The sequence below is a fragment of the Acomys russatus genome, chromosome 4 (assembly GCF_903995435.1).
Source record: "Acomys russatus chromosome 4, mAcoRus1.1, whole genome shotgun sequence".
NCBI lineage: Eukaryota > Metazoa > Chordata > Mammalia > Rodentia > Muridae > Acomys > Acomys russatus.
In genome coordinates this window covers 1,374,709-1,393,909 of record NC_067140.1, presented here as the reverse complement: position 1 = coordinate 1,393,909, position 19,201 = coordinate 1,374,709, and the positions used below count along the sequence as shown (strand labels likewise).

Sequence of the window (19,201 nt, the reverse complement as noted above, 5' to 3'; positions counted from 1 at the left end):
AGGGAGGTGGGTACCTGCGTGATGTCCAGTTGGCTCCACTCTTGAATGGTGCAGAAGTCCGTACTCTTGTTGCGGGCACAAAGGAGCCGAGTCTTCCAGATGGAGGGCTTCTCCTTGTCAGAAGCCTGAGGTGCCTGCCCTGTGCACAGCCCAGGTCTGAAAGTGAGTGGGGCACTTGAAGAGAGATGACCTAGTTGGGTCTGGAGCCGTGACAGGGGTGAGGGACCTCTTGACACCTTACCTCCTTTCCCTCCCCTGTTTCTATCCCATATTCTTTGGGCATCTACAATATTTTACCTAGCTCTGGGAATTACATGGAGGTCCAAGATGGAACAATGCTTGCTCTCAAGGAGCCTCCATGCAATAACTTCCGGCCTGTGGCATATGTAAATAATGAAGTGATGAGTATTGATGTAATGAAGACAGGCAATCAATAAGCCCTGGAATGTCCCGTTCAGTGATTTGCGTATTCATTCTGGATGACACTAAAGATTTTTTTTACTTAAAAGATGCGGGGGGGGGGGGGGGGGACAGGATATAAAATAGTGGCAGATTTGTCAAATGCAGACCAGGAGGCCACATCTCTCTCGATTGCCAGGATGAGCAGAGATGGTGCTTTCAGCTCCACCCACCGCAGACGACAGCACTGGAAATTCCCTTAACCCCCACATATGCGTAAAGCACTTGGCACCGACGCTGGCACACCATTACAGCCCATTTGTAACGTCTACTCGCTATTGGAGGGTACTCTAACCCTGAGGCAGAGGGCAGAGGGCGCCACGATGAGAGCAACCCTTATTTTGTTCCCTGCTGTGGCCCCAGAGACGAGGCAGTGCCTGGCACACAGAGGGTGCTCAGCCAGCATCTGTTAGGTGAATCGAGCTGGACCTTAAGGGTGAGCAGACGGTTGTAAGGTAGAGTCATGTTCCTGGATCAGCCTTGGCAAATTCCTACTGCTTCTGGAAGGACATGGTGCATTCAGGGAACAGTGAGCAGCCTGGGCCTGGAAGAGCTGGGTGTGTGTGCCTGAGGTGTGTGTGCATAGCTGCCTCTCTTACTCAAGGTTGCTTGTTGTATGGACATTCTGCTAGGTTCCTGTGAGGGTCACACCGGTCTCGTCAAACCATCACTGCATATTCTTATTTTGTGCTGCTCTGTGTACAGTGTGGGGAGCCGTGCTAAATTTTGCCATGTCAGAAATCCCGTGCTTAGGCTGCACGCTGTGACCTTCCAGATGCTGAGCTCTGCTGGAGGAGGTCTTTGTGTTCTCCAGGCCATCCTTGGACTTTTACCTTTGAAAGAAATAGGGAAGTCCCTACTGAGAAACACCTGGAGGGTTAAGGAATTTACTCAGTAATAGGAAGTTCTTACAGGGAGCTATTCGGGCTATTGTGTTCTTCTTGCCTTGGGAGCTTGGGAAAGAGGGATCAGAATAGATCCTATTGACCTCACTATATAAAGTCTTACTTGTCCACATTAAAGGGGAATCTTGATCAGAAATTTCCTGACTTGATTCGTTATTTCTCGCATCTCTGTATTCTTCTTTCAATCCCCACTCCCTCTTTCAGGTGAACCCTGATTTGATTTTTCCAGCGGGCCGGGACCGACCGTCGAGTACTGCTGCGTATAAACTGTGACTTCATTAGCCAGTGCTAACTCCTGCAAAATGCCGCTTAGTCCAAATTCTCCTGGTGAGGTATGACATGCCTTCCTGCGTCAGAAACACTACCCAATACTCACACTATACTCAGGGCCATGAGATCACACACACACACACACACACACACACACACACACACACACACACACACACACTCAGGAAAAAAAGTATGTTTGTTTATATTGTGGCTTTGTTTGTAGCATGATAACTGAAATGAAAGCAATGTTTCTTATTTACTTTTAACTTACAGGATTCAAATTCTTTGTGAGGAGCTGGGCTTGGGTATATGCAGCTTTGTGATAACATCCGTGCCTGCCGTGCCCAAGGACCTGGGTTCAATGTCCCAGCACCACCAGAATAAAAACCAACCAACCTCTTTTCCCCATTATGCACATATCTGAAACTGGCTGCTTTGCAGAAGCATTTAAAAACTCTCCCACATCTCTCCCCTGAGCCTCGAATAACCAATGGCACATAAAGTCTCTGTCACTACCCTGAACACCCAGCTCTCCTCTCCCAAGTGGCACTAGGCAGTGCCCCTTCCACTAGCCGCTCCTTCCCAGCTCCCCCAGTCTTGGTCCCATCTGACTTCTACCCCTTCTGCTTGCAATGCAAGTGCTGGTTTAGCGGTTACAAGTACATTGTAGGAAGGAGGAAGTGTGCAGAATCCATGCAGGCAGTAGAGGTAGAGCATGATTGTCCCTAAGGCCAAGCTTTATCCATGGACACTGGGGCAGCAGAAGGGTTGAAGCCAAGGTCGTGTGTGTCCTGGTGGGTGGAGAGGTGGGGAGCAGCTAGGATGCCTCCAGGACACTCTGCCGTGAACAGCAGCATGCAAAGTTTAAAGGACAGGCGGTGCAGCCACCCATTCAACATGCACTGCATGTCAACTGCATGTCAGACACTGTGCTCAATGTCACCCTCAGGCAGATCATGGTGTGGTGGGAAGAGATGACAAGCTCATTCGAGAATCATTGGGGAAAGCAGTGAGTTAGAGGTAAGTGTGTTAAGTCAACAGATGCACCAGGGAAAGCTGCCTCTGGTGGCTAAGCAGAGGATGATGGGAGCAGCCAGAGAAGGTGAAGGGAGGAAGCAATACAGGCAGATGGAATGCCGTGTGGGGACCGCTAAGGGTGAAGTGAGAGGGCCAGGGTGAGGAGGGGACTCCAGCCCTCCAGCACAGGTGATGCTTTCTGACGAGGGGCAGGTTATGGCCATCTCATCAGGAGAAAGGACCTTGGAGGGACAGTGGGAATGTTTGGAGTAAGATGGATTCACCAGGTGCTGGACTACCCTGGTGAAGGCTGGGATGCCTTCCTCTTTGAACTTGGCAGCTAGTGACATTATTGGCAGAAGGGACAGAGGCCAGATGGGCTGGAGACTAAAGAAGCTGGGAGGGAGGGGCTAACTGTGGGACACTGCTTAAGTGTCTCAGGAGAGGGAAGTTGGAGGTGACTTGGGTGTTTGTGGTGACAGTGGCCTGATGTGCAGTTGGTTGCTTGTGGCTTGGAGGAGAATTTTAAATGCCCCTCCAAAACAGCTAATTTCAGACCGTGATGCCTGAGCAAGGAGGTATCCCTGCAGGAGGTCCCTGAAAAGAAGGCTCCTAAGATGCTGAGGTTGGCTATTTGGGGGTAAAAATTACAAGAGGGAGTGCTTTCTAATTTCCCTGTGGGTTGAGAGGAGAGCCTCCTCCCCAGAAGGATGGAGAAGTCACAGGCAGCATAGTGTTAGATGACGCTAAGAGTATGCGAAAGGTCTCTTGTTCATAGTGGGGAACACTGCACCCCATCTGGAGGCTGAGTGGATAGCCCAAGGCCATAGCTTATGGGCCGACGCCCAAGCTCCAGGAGAGCACTGAGGCTGTGTGAGTTCACCACCCATGCTGGTTGGAATAGTCCATGACCCTCCTGAACCTTACCAGAAAAAAAAAAAAAAAAAAAAAAAAGCCGCATACTTATGTGTCTTGTAGGTAACCCTGCTGAGCTGTGTGCTTCCAGGGAATGTGGAAGGTCTCCAAATCCTCCCAGCACAACCCTTCCTAGCATTCACTTTCTATCTGTGCCACCAACCAGTCCCAGAGACACAGAGGATCCCTGGTCCCTGCCATAGATTTCCTGTGGACAGGATCTACCCTAGGCAAAATGCCAGGTGCGCTGGCTGTGCGCGTGTCAGGGAATCACCAGGTCATTGGAATGTAGCACAGGAGCACGGACATGTGAAGGTATGGGCAAAGTTTCGCTTTCTGTGTGGTTCCTGTGCCCCAGGGCCCCTTTCTTTCTCTGCTCCAGGTGACTGGCTGTCTTGGAGCCCAACCGACAAGGATGAGCTCCCAGAGTGCAGGGAGCTCCAGCCAGGAGCAATATATATATATATATAATGTATACAGTGTCCTGCCTGTATGTATGCCTGCTACCATAAGAGGGCACCAGATCTCATTAAAGATGGTTGTGAGGCACCATGTGGTTGCTGGGAATTGAACTCAGGACCTTGGGATGAGCAGCCAGTGCTCTCAATCTCTGAGCCATCTCTCCAGCTTCAGAGGAGCAATCTTGATCTGTCAGGTACCCATCCCACTTTTCCTAGCTCACCTGGGAACGGCCTATTTTTTTTTTTTTTTTTTTTTTTTTTTTTTTTTTTTTCTGAGACTATCCTACTGTGTTACACACCGGTCTCTTATTCTTGGACTCTAGTGTCCTTCAGCCTCAGCATCCCCTACATAGTAGGACCGTGCAGGGCCCAGGTGCCAGTCTTTTCTCTGCACCTAGATGATGGAAGCTGGAAAGGCAAAGTGCTTCTCAGACTTAGTCCTGTTGCAACTGGGAGGCAGTGAGCAACTTCAAAGGCGCACAGGTGACCCCCCACCACTGGACGTTAGAGAAGCCCAGGGACCAGAATGCTAGCCAGCCTCCCACTCCATGGCCTGTGCTTGTCCCCTCACGGTTTGGAATTGCCTCCTGAGTGACTGCTCATCTCAGTGCTAGCCTGGCTGACTCCTTCCCCACTGGGCCACAGGGCCTTTAATAACTTACATTACTGCCACAAAGCTCTGTGGCGCCACCACCAGGGACAGCTGAGATCTGTGTGTCTGTGGCCCATTACCGACTCCTGAGAACTATCTCCAGAACTTACAGGTTCCTAGTTGGGTCTCTGATCCACTGAAATCACACGAGAACGTTTTCACACTGATACATTTTTTGGGGGTGGGGTGGGTATGTTTTTGGAAGGGGGGGGAGGTTGAGACAGGGTCTCAGTATTTAGCCCAGGCAGACCTTCTGCCTTGGCCTCCTGAGTGTTGGACTGTAGACACGTGCCACCACACCTGGTTCTAGAGTCTGTGATTTTTATTATAAAGATTTGCAATACAAAAGACGCCGATTCATTTGGGCTGCCCCAGTCCTTGATGTGTGTGTGGTGGAACTGAGGCTCTGAAGGGGGAAAAAAAAATCCTCTAGTGCAGTGGCTAGTCTGGCAGCGAGGGGTGGGGAGTGAGGTCTCTCCTTCACAAGCACCAGTGGGAGAGTGTTACTTTTCCTCCTCCGGGTCCCAGATGCCAGCAGATGTCCCATGACACTTATGCAGCCACAGTCCACTCCAGATGTAGACCTGTGAACTCCAGAGGGGGCACAATGCATTTCACGCGATTAACAAGAGTAATAATTAGTTATCCCTTTGGTGAGGGGTTCGTTCCAGGACACCAGTGAATGCCACCACCGAAAAGGCAAATCCAAGCAATGGACTATTTACACAGAGCCTGTAAGAATCCTACAGCCTTTGAACCATCTCTAAAAATACCAATGTTGAAGCGGAAGCAAGTACCAGGTGCCTGTTATATTGTTCAGGGAATAGTGACAGGGAAGAAAAAAAAATCTGTAGACAGTTAGTACATCTATAATCCAACTGAGCTGGGGGTTTTAGAAGCCACCCTGAGGTGCTCTGTCCACCCAAGCATCCGGCTCCTGTGTGTGTCAGAGGAGCCCTTCAGATTTCTAGCTCACAAAGGGTAAATCATGAAGAGAGTGGGGTCTGCAGCCAGGCTGCCTGAGCTCACAGCCCAACCCCATCTCTTATGACTGGGGGCAGCAGCCTTTGTATTCTCCTCCTCTGATGAACGGGCTGCCTTTGCGGGGTGTGGGATGAGGATCATCTGAGCTGCAGTGTTTAGGACAGTGGTGGCACCCTCAGTAGACAGCACTTGCTGCTGAGACAGAGTGTAGAGGTGATGTTCCACTCAGGGAGCATCCAGAAGGATCTGGAACTTTATACCAAAGAGCTTGGTTTTGTCTGTAAGTGATGGAGCCACGCTTTTGTGTTAAAGATGAAACGACACTGAGACAGAAGTTAGAAAACAGGTGGAGTGTGGTGCCACCAACCACTCAGGAGGACACAGACAGGCATGGTGCCCTCTGGTGAGCCCAGCCACCTTCTCTCCAAGCTGTCCTGAACTCAGGGCCTTTTCATTTACTGCTCCCTCAATTTGGAATTCCCACCTGGTCCACACACCTCCATCACCACTCCCAGTCCCATGGCAAGATGGTCTACTCTTACCCCCTCCCCCCACTTTTTCTTTTTTTTTTTTTTTTTGAGACAGGGTTTCTCTGTGTAGCCCTGGCTGTCCTGGATTTGATTTGTAGACCAGGCTGTTCTCGAACTCACCGAGATCTGCCTGCCTCTGCCTCCCAAGTGCTGGGATGAAAGATGTGGCACCACTACGCCCCCCTTCTTTTATCTGGTATCTTCTACTAGAATGTCAGCAATGTACAGAGGTATGCTCACTGCGGTAGCCCCAGGGCCCAGCACAGTACCTGGCACATTGTATGCTCAATGAACACTTGAGTGAGTGAGGAATTGGAGATTGTTGTGGTTATTTCTCCATTCTCTCAGCTCAGCGCTGAGCTCTCTGCCTCCCCGTCAGTCACAAGAGTCTACTGAGTATAACCACTTCTGCTCTCTCAGGTCATCCACTCTGGTGTCTCCCCTTCCTCTGTTCGTCCATAGGGTTACTTACTGCTTTATTACATTGATAACCTAAACAAAACAAAACAAAAAACAAACAAAACCCCACCCCTCTGCACCATGCCGGTCTGTCTCCAGAAACTTCCACACCAGCAGTTACCTCCTCCCTACCATCGCAACTGGGAACAACCTGCCCTAGCTGTGTGTGCTTGGGCCCAGCTGCCTGACCTTTCTGCGGTGGTCTCCCTGAGGATAAAGCCATTTCAACAATAAAATATGTGAAGGCAACACCACCAACTAGGCCACACTGGCCAGCTATTTGTGTAGAGGAGGGAGAACTGGAGAAGAGGAGGAAGAGGCCTCAGAGAGGTTAGAGGTACAGAGTAAAGGGGCACAGGGAGGTGTCAGGAGTCCAGGGCTCTGGGAGAGATGGTGCGTGGGGAGGGCTGGTGTCAAAGAAGTGCATGGTCTTAGAATTCAGCTCTGCAGACTGATGGCTTCCCTGGCCCCAGGAAGCCATCTGGCCCTGCCTCCTGCAGGCTCCCTAGCCCAGGCTCTGCGGAATGACCAGAGGCACCGGGCCAGGCAACTTTGTCTCTTTAATCTCCTCCAGGCTGGTCCGACCTTCCCTCCTGCTCCCAGCCTGGCCCAGGAGGGAGGCCCAGGACCCCTGCCCGGAGCCCAAGGACTAAGGCACCAGGTGGCTTACAGCAGGCCGGCTGAACACAGACTCACAGAGGGGACACTGAGGACGGACGCAGACAAGTATGGTGGGCACTGGGCAGGGGCGAGGCTCCCACGGGCTCTGGGTGCATCCCCGGACGTGGGAAGCCCAGCGGCCAGCGAAGGCTGAGGCGTCAAGACTGGCGGAGCAGTGGACAAGGCGCTCACTTGCCGCCCTTGGGCGACAGGCACCGCGGGAGGCAGGAGAAAGTCTGTTTGACGCGCGTCAGCAGCGTCAGCGGCCGGTGGGCGTCCCGCGGCGATCGCGGCACCAGGCGCTGTAGGGTCCCCTCGGAAGCCGAGGACGCTGTGACCAAAGTAGCCGCGGTGGTCGCCGAGCCCTGGCGACAACGCCTGCAGAGAGGCAGCAGCGTGCGCAAGTCCTCTTCGTCGCGGAACGGGCTCTCCCCGAAGCGTTCCTCCAGCTGCCGGCGAAGCTGGGACAGGGAGGGGGAGCAGGGGGCAAGAAGGTATAGCTGCCACTAGTTTGCGACTTCCACCCCTCGCCCTCTTCCCACACCTGGCTCCTCTAAGCCTCCTTCATTCTAAGACTTTCCAAGCTTCCCGGGGGCGTCCCACTGAGGCTCTAACTTCTTCTGGAACACCACTACCCTTGACACTCCATTCTCCGGACTTGCCCGCTGCAAACCACATTAAACTGCCTCCCTGAGTCTCTGTCCTCATCCCTAGATTCAAAGACACCACACACCGGGAGACTCTTCCTTGTTTGCTCCTGGCCTAGGGCAGACCCGGAGTGCCCTGTGCTACCCTCCTAGAACCTTCCAGTTACTGCTCTATTCATTTCTCTCCCTCTCGCTCCTAGTTAGCTGAGCGGCTTCAACCTGATATTTCTTCTTCTTCTTCTCCTTCTTCTCCTTCTTCTTCTTCTTCTTCTTCTTCTTCTTCTTCTTCTTCTTCTTCTTCTTCTTCTTCTTCTTCGGTTTTTCGAGACAAGGTTTGTCTGTGAAGCCTTGACTGTCCTAGACTTGCTTTGTAGACCAGGCTGGCCTCCAACTCACAGTGATCCACTTGCCTCTGCCTCCCGAGTGCTGGGATGAAAGGTGTGTGCCACCACTCCCGGCTTTCTTTTTTTAACCTGATATTTTCATGTGCTGTCTCCTCAGAAGTGCTAAGATAACTCCTTTGGCCTCAGAAAGATCCTGGGTGGAACAGGACACAGACCCCGAGTGGACAAACCCCTGGACTGCTTTGTGTTAGGAACATTTGTGTTGGTCACAATCTGGTCTAAAAAAATTCCAAATTCTCCATTAAAGACACAAAATAAAACCTGAAAACCTAGGTTAGGTGTGGTAACCTATTGTGCAATCCCAGCACTTGGGAGTCTGAGGCAGGAGGATTGTGAGCACGGGCTATGTCCCCTCCACTGGGCACTAAAACCAAGGAGGAATATAGGACTCTCCAGCCCTGCACAGCCCCTGCCCTGCACAGCCCCACCCCTGCACAGCCCCAGCCCTGCACAGCCCCTGCCTTGCACAGCCCCTCCCCTGCACAGTCCCTGCCCTCCACAGCCCCACCCCTGCACAGTCCCAGCCCTGCACAGCCCCTGCCCTGCACAGTCCCACCCCTGCACAGCCCCTACCTTCTGGGAGTTTCCCCAGCCAAACTCTTCAAGCTGCTGCCTAAAGCCTGGGTTTGGGTTGGCAATGGGCCGGGTGGCCTTGATGGCTTCAAGTACTTCCCGCCAGCCGAGTCCAGTCACAGTCATCACATAGGCGATCACAATGGTGGTACTTCGAGATATTCCTGCAAAGCTGGATCCCAGACAGCCCCAGGCTTCAGGAAAGTCCCCCTCCCTTCCATATGCCCCCTCCGCCATGTCCCTTGCTTCCCTGGAGCTTCTCCCTTGTCCCTTGTCCAACCACAGGGAGCCTGCCTTTCTAGCTCCCCCCTGGCCTACACTCTCTCTCTCCCAAGCTAAGGGACTAGTGGAAATAGTCATTCATTAAACAAATTCCATCTTTTTGTTCAGGTCCTGCGTCTCTGACGCCCATGCCGCAGTGCTTACAGTACGGTTTGGAGCCAGAGCAGCAGTTTCAGCTCCCTCAACAGCCCTGTTAGCACAACACTCATGCCCCTCTTTACAGATAATGAACTGAGTCTCGGGAGAACAGTTGCCATCCAGCTGCCAGGGGTGATGAGGCTCTGAGTGATCTGTCCTGATCAATGATGGCAGGCTGGAGGGGACCTGCCCCCACAGGACAGGCATGCATGTGGGAAGGGTGACCTTCAGAACTCACCAGTGCACAAGGCAGTTACCCCCGTCGAGGCGGCAGCAGTGGATAAAGTTGATGCATTCTTTGAAGTGTTTTTTGCTAGAGAAGAAAGCAACAGGGAAGGGCATGCTGGGATGGGGGCAGGTCTCTCAGGAAGGGCGTGCTGGGATGGGGGCAGGTCTCTCAGGAAGGGAGTGCTGGGGTGGGGGCAGGTCTCTCAGGAAGGGCATGCTGGGATGGGGGCAGGTCTCTCAGGAAGGGCGTGCTGGGATGGGGGCAGGTCTCTCAGGAAGGGAGTGCTGGGATGGGGGCAGGTCTCTCAGGAAGGGCATGCTGGGATGGGGGCAGGTCTCTCAGGAAGGGCATGCTGGGATGGGGGCAGGTCTCTCAGGAAGGGCATGCTGGGATGGGGGCAGGTCTCTCAGGAAGGGCATGCTGGGATGGGGGCAGGTCTCTCAGGAAGGGAGTGCTGGGGTGGGGGCAGGTCTCTTGGGAGCTCTCCATCCCCTCCCCCCACTTACAGACTGCAAGGGACAGAGACCCCTGAGTCCTCAGTGCAGCATGTATAGTGATTGGGGGCCACTGCTCTGCAAGGAGGCAGCAGGGCAGGCAGGGAGAGAGGCTGGCCCCACCATCTAGGCAGCCGCCTCTCCAGTGGGTACAGGAAACAAGGAGGTGCGTGTGGAGAGAGTGGGGGTGCCATTCTTCTGGGGTCTGCAACCAGAGGATCTGGTTAGCAGTGGTCTGGGAGAAGAGCCCCAAGGGCAAGGTTTCAGCCTGGGTCCACCCCACTCTCCAGGTGCCAGTGATAGTAAACCAAAGAGAACCCTGGTCTTCCAGAGTCCCTGCAATTACCAGGTCCCGTCCCACATCCTCAACTCGGGTCACGTTGTCTCTGCAAGCCTCCTTGACTCATCACATCCTGCCTTTATGTAGCTAGAGGTCAGAGAGGGCAAGTGACTGTGCCAAGGTCACACACCACTAAATGGCAAAGCCTGGCTGCAAACCAGGCGTCTTAACTATGAGCCAGGATGCAAGACAAGGCTGACTCTCAAAATCCGCTGTGCACCTGGTCCCGAGAGACAGGACACTTTCTCTATGTCACAGGGGCGGAGGCTGAAGTTCTGGAGAGAGCTGGTTAGGGACATTCTGTAAGGGCACGGTTCAAGCAGAGTCAGTCTGGCTCCGAGTGCCCTGTGACAGCTTTCCAGCGTGAAAACTCTATGACCTTACTCACACCCCAGGGAGCATCTCTCTGTCGGCTGTTGGTCCTATCCAGGGCAACTTACATGGGTACCTCAGGAGCGTCAGCCACTGAGATGCGAAGGTAGGTAATATCCTGCAAGGATGAAACACACGCTCAGAAGGTGGGGCCTTGCCTGCACCCCTCCCCCAGCCTGAGCTGCCAAGAACAGTGACCCCACCCTATTCCTGCCCCCCTCTGGACCACCATTGTTTTCCTGAACCCAAAGAGCAGGTACTATCTGTATGGGCCGGCCATCTGTGTCGATACAGATGGTCTTCTCACCTACAGGTGACATGGCCATGAGGACTTGGAAGCAGGGAAGGTGTTTCTTCAAGGGACTCTCCTCCAAGTCGGGGTTGCAAATTTATACAGTGAAAAGGACAGTCAGGCATAGTGGCTGCACATATGTAAACCTAGCACTCAGGAAGCAGAGGCAGGAGGATTATGAGTTAGAGGCCAGCCTGGGCTACTACAGTAAGTCTCTGACTCAAAGGGCAGACAGACAGACAGACAGACAGACAGAAAAATAAACACCACACGCACAACCACCACCAACATCAGCGACAAACTTCATGAGTTGGTCTGACAGGCTTTGCTTCATGTGAGGTATTCACACACCAGTACTGAGGATATTTCTGCCCATGTTTTGACCTCTCACCGCCAGTTCTCAAGGACTCCCCTTAATACGTTGCTACCTCACACAACTCTTTTCAGGTGCCTGGCCTGCTGCTGGCACCTTAAAGGGTCGGGGACCTGTCCTTTTTTGCCCATGGTGGTTTGTCCGGTCTCTGTCTAACACTTCCAAGGTCGTGGAATCCCACGTTATTTGGAGGATCTGCAGTTTCCCTTTGCAGTGTGTCTGGCTGTGGGATTGCGTGGAAGCATTAAACCCTGCCCGCTGAGTTCCCTGATGGAGGGACGGCTGCTGCTGAGGTATGGGGCACGGCCCTTTTTCTAGGCAGTCATTTCCTTAATAAACACATTAATAACTTGGAAAGCCTGCTCATGCAATCTGTTCAGACTACACACTCCAGGGCTCTAAAATGAGGCTTCTCTAGAATGAGAAATCAGACTCCACTGGCCTGGAAACTTCTTCACTGACAATGAAAGTCACAGATTATTGTCAGCTGCCCCTAGAGACCATCAAATTTGATAGGTGGAAGAACAACCAACCAAACAACAACAACAACAACCAAACAACAAAACTGAGGCCCTGAAAGGATAAAAGACCCTGCCAAGGTCATTACAGCCAGTCTGTTTTTTAATTTAAAAGATTTATTTTAAGCGTGTGAGTGTTCTGCTTGCACATATGTAAATGTACATGTGAGCCCGGTGCCTTTGGAGACCAGAAGAACACATCAGATCTTTCTGAAACTGGAGTTACAGTGTGAGCCGCCATGTGGGTGCTGGGAACCAAGCATGGGTCTTTTACGAGAACAAAGTGCTCTAACCACTGAACCATCTCTCCAGCCCCTGGAGCTTGCTCTTTTTTGGGGAGGAGGATTCAAGACAGGGTTTCTCACTTAACCTTGGCTGCCCTGGAACTCACTCTGTAGACTAGGTTGGCCTCCAACTCAGAAGTCGGCCTGCCTCTGCCTCCTGAGTGCTAGGATTAAAGGTGTGTGCAACTACCTCCTGGATTTCTTTTTTTTTTTTTTTTTTCAAGACAGGGTTTCTCTGTGTAGCCTTGACTATCCTGGACTTGCTTTGTAGACCAGGCTGGCCTCGGACTCACAGTGATCTGCTTGCCTCTGCCTCCCAAGTGCTGGGATTAAAGGCATGTGCCACCACCACCACCACCCGGCTTTTTTTTTTTTTTTTTTTTTTTTTTTTTTTTTTTTGTAATCTAAGATCTCTTGAGCCTTTTCAATCTACTATTCCTTCTCTGCAGTAGCTGTAGTAGATACAGAATCTAATATAAGGGGCTCTTTTATGGGAATATTATATATATATATATGCTTGCATTTATGTGCATATGTACCTGTGCATGCACACATGTATATATGTGTGCTGAGGTCAGGTGTCCTGCTTTATCACTCTCTGCCTTATTCCCCTGAGACAGGCCCTCTCCCAGAACCTGGAGGTGTTTCTCAGCCAGGCTGGCAGCCAGCTGGTCCCAAAGACTCTCGTGCCAGGTTACATATAGGCACATATAGGCATGGTTGGCATTTACATGGGTGTTGATGGTTGAGGGTTGGTAGAAAGTGCTCTTAGACACAGAGCCATTTACCTAGCCTGGGATAAGAGTTTTTTTTTTTTTTTTTAAATCCAACAACTTATCTTTTATCAGTTATACTTTGCTGAGCATCTATGTGTGGCTCAGAGACACTCGGTGAGGTCAAAAGTACTATTGTAAGATTTCCATTTAGCAGATAGGTGAGAAAGAATAAATGGTCTCTGGACTCTAGTACCAGCCACCTGAGTGTCTCTTCCTTTCTTCCTTTTAGTCCTAAACCATCTTCTCTTCCTTAGGAGTCTATGAGAGCAGAGCCAACCATGCAGTGGGACTGTGCCTTACAGCACACAGAAGTCTCTTCCACGACTGCAGGCCCTCTGCACCCTCACAGCAGCCCTCTGGAGCGGTCGGGATCAAAGGCATCAAAGAGCTGCAGTCGTGGCCCGAGGTTGTACAGTAAGACACAGAACCTGGGATCTTCTGTTTGGAATCGTCCAGGCACTTGGAAACAGGAAGGACGCCCAGGTAGGTGTGGAAAAGGATTAATATGAGACCTGCATTAAGGTCTTACTATTAAGGACTGATATGAGACCTCTAGGGTCAGATGGCTTACGCTCAAATTCTAGTTAGCCAGCTTCGTCACGGTATGACCTTAGGTGAGTTCATTTACGTCTGTGGCCTCAGCCACCAAACAGGGATGATGAAATAGTCCAGTGAGGGGGAGGCAGGATGAGTCAGCTGGGGTCAAGACGGCAGTCCAAGGACTGTGGCTCAGGGACAGAGCTGTTCAACACCTTAGGCTCCACCTCCAGCACTAGAAAGTAGGGATCAGGGTCGAGGGCAGCCCTGGACCTACAGCTCTCCATCCCACCTACCAGGCCTGGCATGGAGGGCTTGGGGTACCTGCAGCAGAGGCTGGGGTGATTCGTGGATAGAGACGATATGTGTGATCTTATTCCGGCTCAGCTGATCCGGGTCTTTGGCATCTGAAACAAACAGGGCGCTTGAGCCAAGCTGGCAGGTGTGACTTATTTATTCTCCCAATCACCAAGGGCAGCAAGAGCCAATGCCCAGCTTGCTTCCTCACCCCTCTTCTTCCAGCTTGGCCCACTTTCTGCTGGCTTGCATGTTCTTCCGCTCCCCCCCCCCCGTGGGAGGGCACCCATCGGACATAGGGTGCTGTGCCTCAGCTGGTGCTGCTCTTTCCATCCCAGGCCTACCCCTAGGCCATCCCTCAACCCAGCAATTCGACTTCTAGGAATCTGTGGACAGAGTGGCTGTACATGGACAGCTGCACATGGAGGCTGGCGTTCTCTGCAGTGCTGTTCATTGTAGAAGCAGCTAAAACATGTTTGGGCTAACCTAATGCCCATCCAAAGGGGACCGGGTGAAAATAAGTACAACTGTTGGGCAACAATGAAAATGACCCCTGTGAGCAATATATGAGCATGTCCCTGATATATATTGTAAGTGGGACACACCACTTCCTGAACAGCATGCAGATGGGGTTCCATTTGTTTTAAATATTATGTCGTTGGCATCTACACTATATGACAAATGACCCAGGACTACAGCTTTTAGGGATGCCAGCGGTCATTTCTGGCAGTGAGATGTGCCAGCACGTGGATAAATAACACATATTTCCATATACCTATTTTCTCATTCAGCAATATTCCCCATGTGCCCGCTATGTGCAGGCTTCGGCTGGGCACTGAGTCTGGGGTCAACGCCATAGCTAGCGCTGGTCCTTATGGAACTAACACACAACAAAGCCGATTCCTCTCAGAAATCAATGTGGCAGGAGCTGCTGAGGAGGCGCTTAGGGAGAAAGGAGCCAGAGCCGTGGGGGGTGGGTCACCTGAGTCTACTCTGTGACTTTTCCACCTTGGGTCCCCAGGCCTTGAGCCAGCCTGTCTCAGCACATTTTCCACCACAAAGTCAAAGGTCTCTGTTCGCATCTGGCTCCCTATCACCAGCCTGGAGCCTGTGAAGGCAGGGATGAGGAGTGTACTCTCTCTCCCCCCTAAGGGAAGATCGTGGAAAGGACAGATGAGAAAAAGGAAGGCAGAAAACTGCAGGCTCCAGAACCCCCTGGCTTGAGGCCACCTGGGGGGTCCACTCAGGGCTCTGCTGACAGTGCCTGGTTCAGCTCCTCTTCAGAGGAGGCTGTGGGAGAATTCACAGCTTCCCACTGAGAGAAGACCTCAGCAACAGCCTCAGAGAAGAGCCCTTGGGGCTGGTGGGCTTTGCTAAAGAGGTGGGCAGGCTCAGAGCAAGCCTTTGTGCAGGACTTTAACCTGTTGTGGAACCTCCAGGGAAGGCTGAATTGGGAGCCAATGCCAGTGCTCTTTCCAGCCTGGGGGCTGCCTGCCTTTGCACCCCCCCAATCCTCAGTGAGTCCTTTCTCCTCCCAGCCTGGCGTCCTCCCTCCCCGACATTCCATTCTTGAGAGTGTCTGAGTTGTGTGGGCCTGAGTGTGAAGAGTGGACACAGGCCTGGGACAGGCGCAATGCCATGGCTTGGGGACAGAGTGGGCAGTTCTCACCAATGAAGTTTCCAAGGTAGAGTCCAGGAAGTACCTGGAGAAAGGACAGCAGGGGTCAGGGGGAGGGCTGCACCCCTTCTCACCCATCGTAGCTGCTCCCCCCCCCTTCTCTATTGGTGATGGGACCTAAGGAAGCCTTCTTCCTGATAGGTCTGTGTGAGGGGTCTGGGGCTCTGGGGATCGTTAAACACAGGAGGAACCAGGGAGGTCAGCCTGGGGACAGGTAGAACAGAAGAGGAGGGATGGGTAGAAAGTCCCAGGGAGGGGCACTGAATGGGTCCTAGATGGAGGGGGCCATGGCAGGCACAGGTGGAAGGCCATGCAAAGCAGAGCTGGAAGGATAGAGGCTCCAGAGTCCAGGGGTCTCTCCTCCCCCCCCCCCACACACACATACACACACACACACACACACACACACACACACACACACACACACAGAGAGAGAGAGAGAGAGAGAGAGAGAGAGAGAGAGAGAGAGAGAGAGACAGACAGACAGACAGACAGACAGACAGACAGACAGACAGACAGACAGCCATAGACAGAGAGACAGAGAGACAGAGAGAAAAAGCGCTCTGAGAGAAGCCAGCGAAAGACACAGCTAGAGTCAAAGTCCGCACAGAGGGCAGACAGGCACAGGCAGAGATGCAGCATGACAGAGATGTGGCATACAACTAGGACCAGGAGCAGAAGGTCAGCGACCGGTCCTGGTCCGGTGCTGCGGGGGTTCCCCCTACCTTTGTCATGCCATTCCCCATGATCCCCTGGCAGGGTGGCCGGGCGCACACCCGGCTCTGCACCTGGAAAGCGCTGGGTTCACAGCTGCCCGGCTGGCCCAGACTGGGAGCCTGCAGCTTGACGGGGAGCCAGGGGCCCGGCGTCCCCGGTCCTGCCGAGCCCTGTTCAGCCGCCGCCGCCGCTGCTGCCGCTGCTGCCGCCGCCGCCGCCACCGCCGCCGCCGCCGTCGCCACCGCCGCAGGCTCCTCCTACCCGCTCGGTCATGTGGGGCCCCCTCCCCCCGTGGGTCGTGGCGGGGGGCCAGACAAAGCCCCAGTGTGCGGGGCCCACGGTCCGCGGGACAACGGCAGCTTGTTGCGACCGCGTGGGACGCCACCTCCGGAGGTGGGGGCGGGGCGCTCCCCCCACCCTGGCACCGTCAGGCGCGGCGTTATGAGAGGGTTGTGGTGGGGATACCCAGCTTGCGGCTGTACCCGCACTCGCCTGCGGCTGGCGGGCGGGGGGGCGGGCGGCGCAGCAGCAGCTAGCTTCTCCAGCCTGGGTTCCTTTAGTGATAGAGGCTGCTGGACTCATTGCTAAAGGCTCTGCTGTTGGTTTCTGTTTGCAACAAGAAGCAGAAAAAAAGTTTTTTCTTCTTTTATATCCCCAGTCCATGCAGTCTCCCCCCCGCCCCGCAGCCATCCTCCCCCTTTCTCTCTCATTCCACTTTTCATCTCTACTATCCGTTCTATCCATTTACCCTCCATCCACCATCCATCCACCATCCATTTTCCCTTCTGTCCATTTATCCATCAGTCCACCCATTCCCTTGTCTCCCATCTTCTCTCTCCCTCCCTCCCTCTCTCCCTCCCATCCATTCTCTCACCAACCACCCATCAATCATCCATCAGACCACTCATCTTTCATCCGTCCACCCTCCTATCCTTTCCGTGTACTCTGGCCCCCAGGAGGATGGAGCCACGTGGGTAATTCTTCTAGGACCAGGCATAACTGCCATTAGAGGCTTTGAAGAAGCCAGGGTAAATGCGGGGGTGGGGGTGGGGGGAAGTGAGTGTAAAACGGCTCCAGGCACCCCATCCTGGCTCAGAAAAACTGCAACAAGGTGCCCCCAGTTCAAGCCCATGTTCACACTTGTTGAATGATCTGAGAAAGTCGTGTCCCCTCCCGCGCCCCCCGCCCCGCCCCTGCTCCCGTAGCTCCAGATGACACTGTCTGCATAAGCATGTTAAAGTAAATGAGTTAGGTACCTCCTATGGGAACTGAACAGAAACAGCTGAGCCCACTCTGTTCCATCATCCCTACCTACCCTTTATCTAAGGGCCTGTAGGGGAGCGTTCTCATCAGCAGGAGAGTCTGTTTCAACTGTCAGTGGGGGAGGGGAAAAAAAGCCATTCTTTATGCTTCTCTCTTGCTTGAGTTCACAGTGTATAATGGGGTGTCTGGCTCAACACTCTCTGTTTTCATAAAACCCAAACTATTCAACAAATATTTAGCGAGCAGTAGATATTAGGGACACAGTCGTGGCCTAAGATGGAGGCCTAGCAGTCTAGAACTCAGCGATCTAAGCTGTGGGCATGGCCGGCACTGAATGTGTGATAGTTGTGAAAAGTTTGGTAACAGTAAAAGGTTTCTAAATATGTAATGGCTAAACATTCAAAATGAAGCACACCGTGAGTCTGGGGTGTTTTGGGCAGCAGTCACCTGTGCTGTGCAACGTGAGGTCATCCCTGCAACCTTAGTTTTGATTCTGCCATGCTCACACTCTGGCCTGAGCTTGCAGTCAGGCACACACCAACCATGACTCTCCCTGAAACACCTTAGCCCAGATTGAGACTCTGCTGTGTAATGAACTGCAGGGTTTTACTGTACAGATTACTTCTAATTATGGGAGAGAGACTCAATATTTTCCTGTCACCATTCCTCAACATGTGTCAAGCTAAAATATCTTTGGATTATGTTATGTTGCAATGTTGTTGTTGTTGTTGTTGTTGTTGTTGTTGTTGTTGTTTTTTAATGCAGTTTGAATTCCTGGGTTCAATTTCCTAAAAATAACACATGAATTTTGGGTTGGAATTAAAGCAGAAGAGTCAACATCTTCTGACTTTTGTGCGATATTTTTATACAAAGTAGCAATCTCAGTATTGATGATTATAAAATCGAAATATCAACCCTGAAAAATGTCCCACAGCATCAGACATTCAGCCAAGATTTAGTTCTTTATGCAGAAATTAAACAAGCACATCATCTCATTTTTCTCCTTTTTAAAAATTAATTTATTCATATTACATCTCAATTGTTATCCCATCCCTTATATGCTCTTGTTCTTCCCTCCCTCCCATTTTCCCCTTACTCCCCTCCCCTATGACTGTGACTGAGGGGGACCTCCTCCCCCTGGATATGCTCATCCTGCTGTCCTTCCTCTGAGTGCCACCAGGTCTCCCCATCATGGGTACATGGTCAAATATAGGGCATCAGAGTACGTGTGAAAGTCAGTCCCTACTCTCCACTCAGCTATGGAGAATGTCCTGTCCATCGGCTAGATCTGGGTAGGGGTTCAAAATTTACTACACGTATTGTCCTTGGTTGGTGCCATAGTTTGAGCAGAACCCCTGGGCCCAGATCCGCCCGTCATAATGTTCACCATCTCATTAGGATGCAAGTTTGCTAGAGGCCTTTATATATATGATAAAATTATATGTAAATGAAAATGATTTTAAAATAACTTCTTTTATGACTTATTATCAGTGAATTTTTGAGCTGCATTCCCATTTAATACACTTAGATGCCTCGGGGTTATTTTTGAGGTTGGGTGAAGAGAGGCTCAGCTTGAAGTGCTTGCCCAGCATGTACGAGGCCAGAATTTGAACCCCAGCATTCCTGGAACCTCCTGTAATCTAGCACTTGGGAAGCAGAGGTGGCAGGATCA

General features: G+C 52.1%; 1 protein-coding gene across 1 annotated transcript; it reads right to left on the bottom strand.

Annotated features, from left to right (window-relative positions):
- Positions 1-7,493: 7,493 nt before the first annotated feature.
- On the bottom strand, positions 7,494-16,454 carry Dusp15 (dual specificity phosphatase 15). Its single transcript, XM_051143476.1, is given in 8 exon segments — positions 7,494-7,776; positions 8,940-9,120; positions 9,122-9,133; positions 9,598-9,672; positions 10,863-10,912; positions 13,899-13,981; positions 15,541-15,574; positions 16,275-16,454. Coding segments are annotated over 8 exon segments (729 nt in total). The 5' UTR covers positions 16,296-16,454; the 3' UTR covers positions 7,494-7,503.
- Between the last annotated feature and the right edge of the window lie 2,747 nt (positions 16,455-19,201).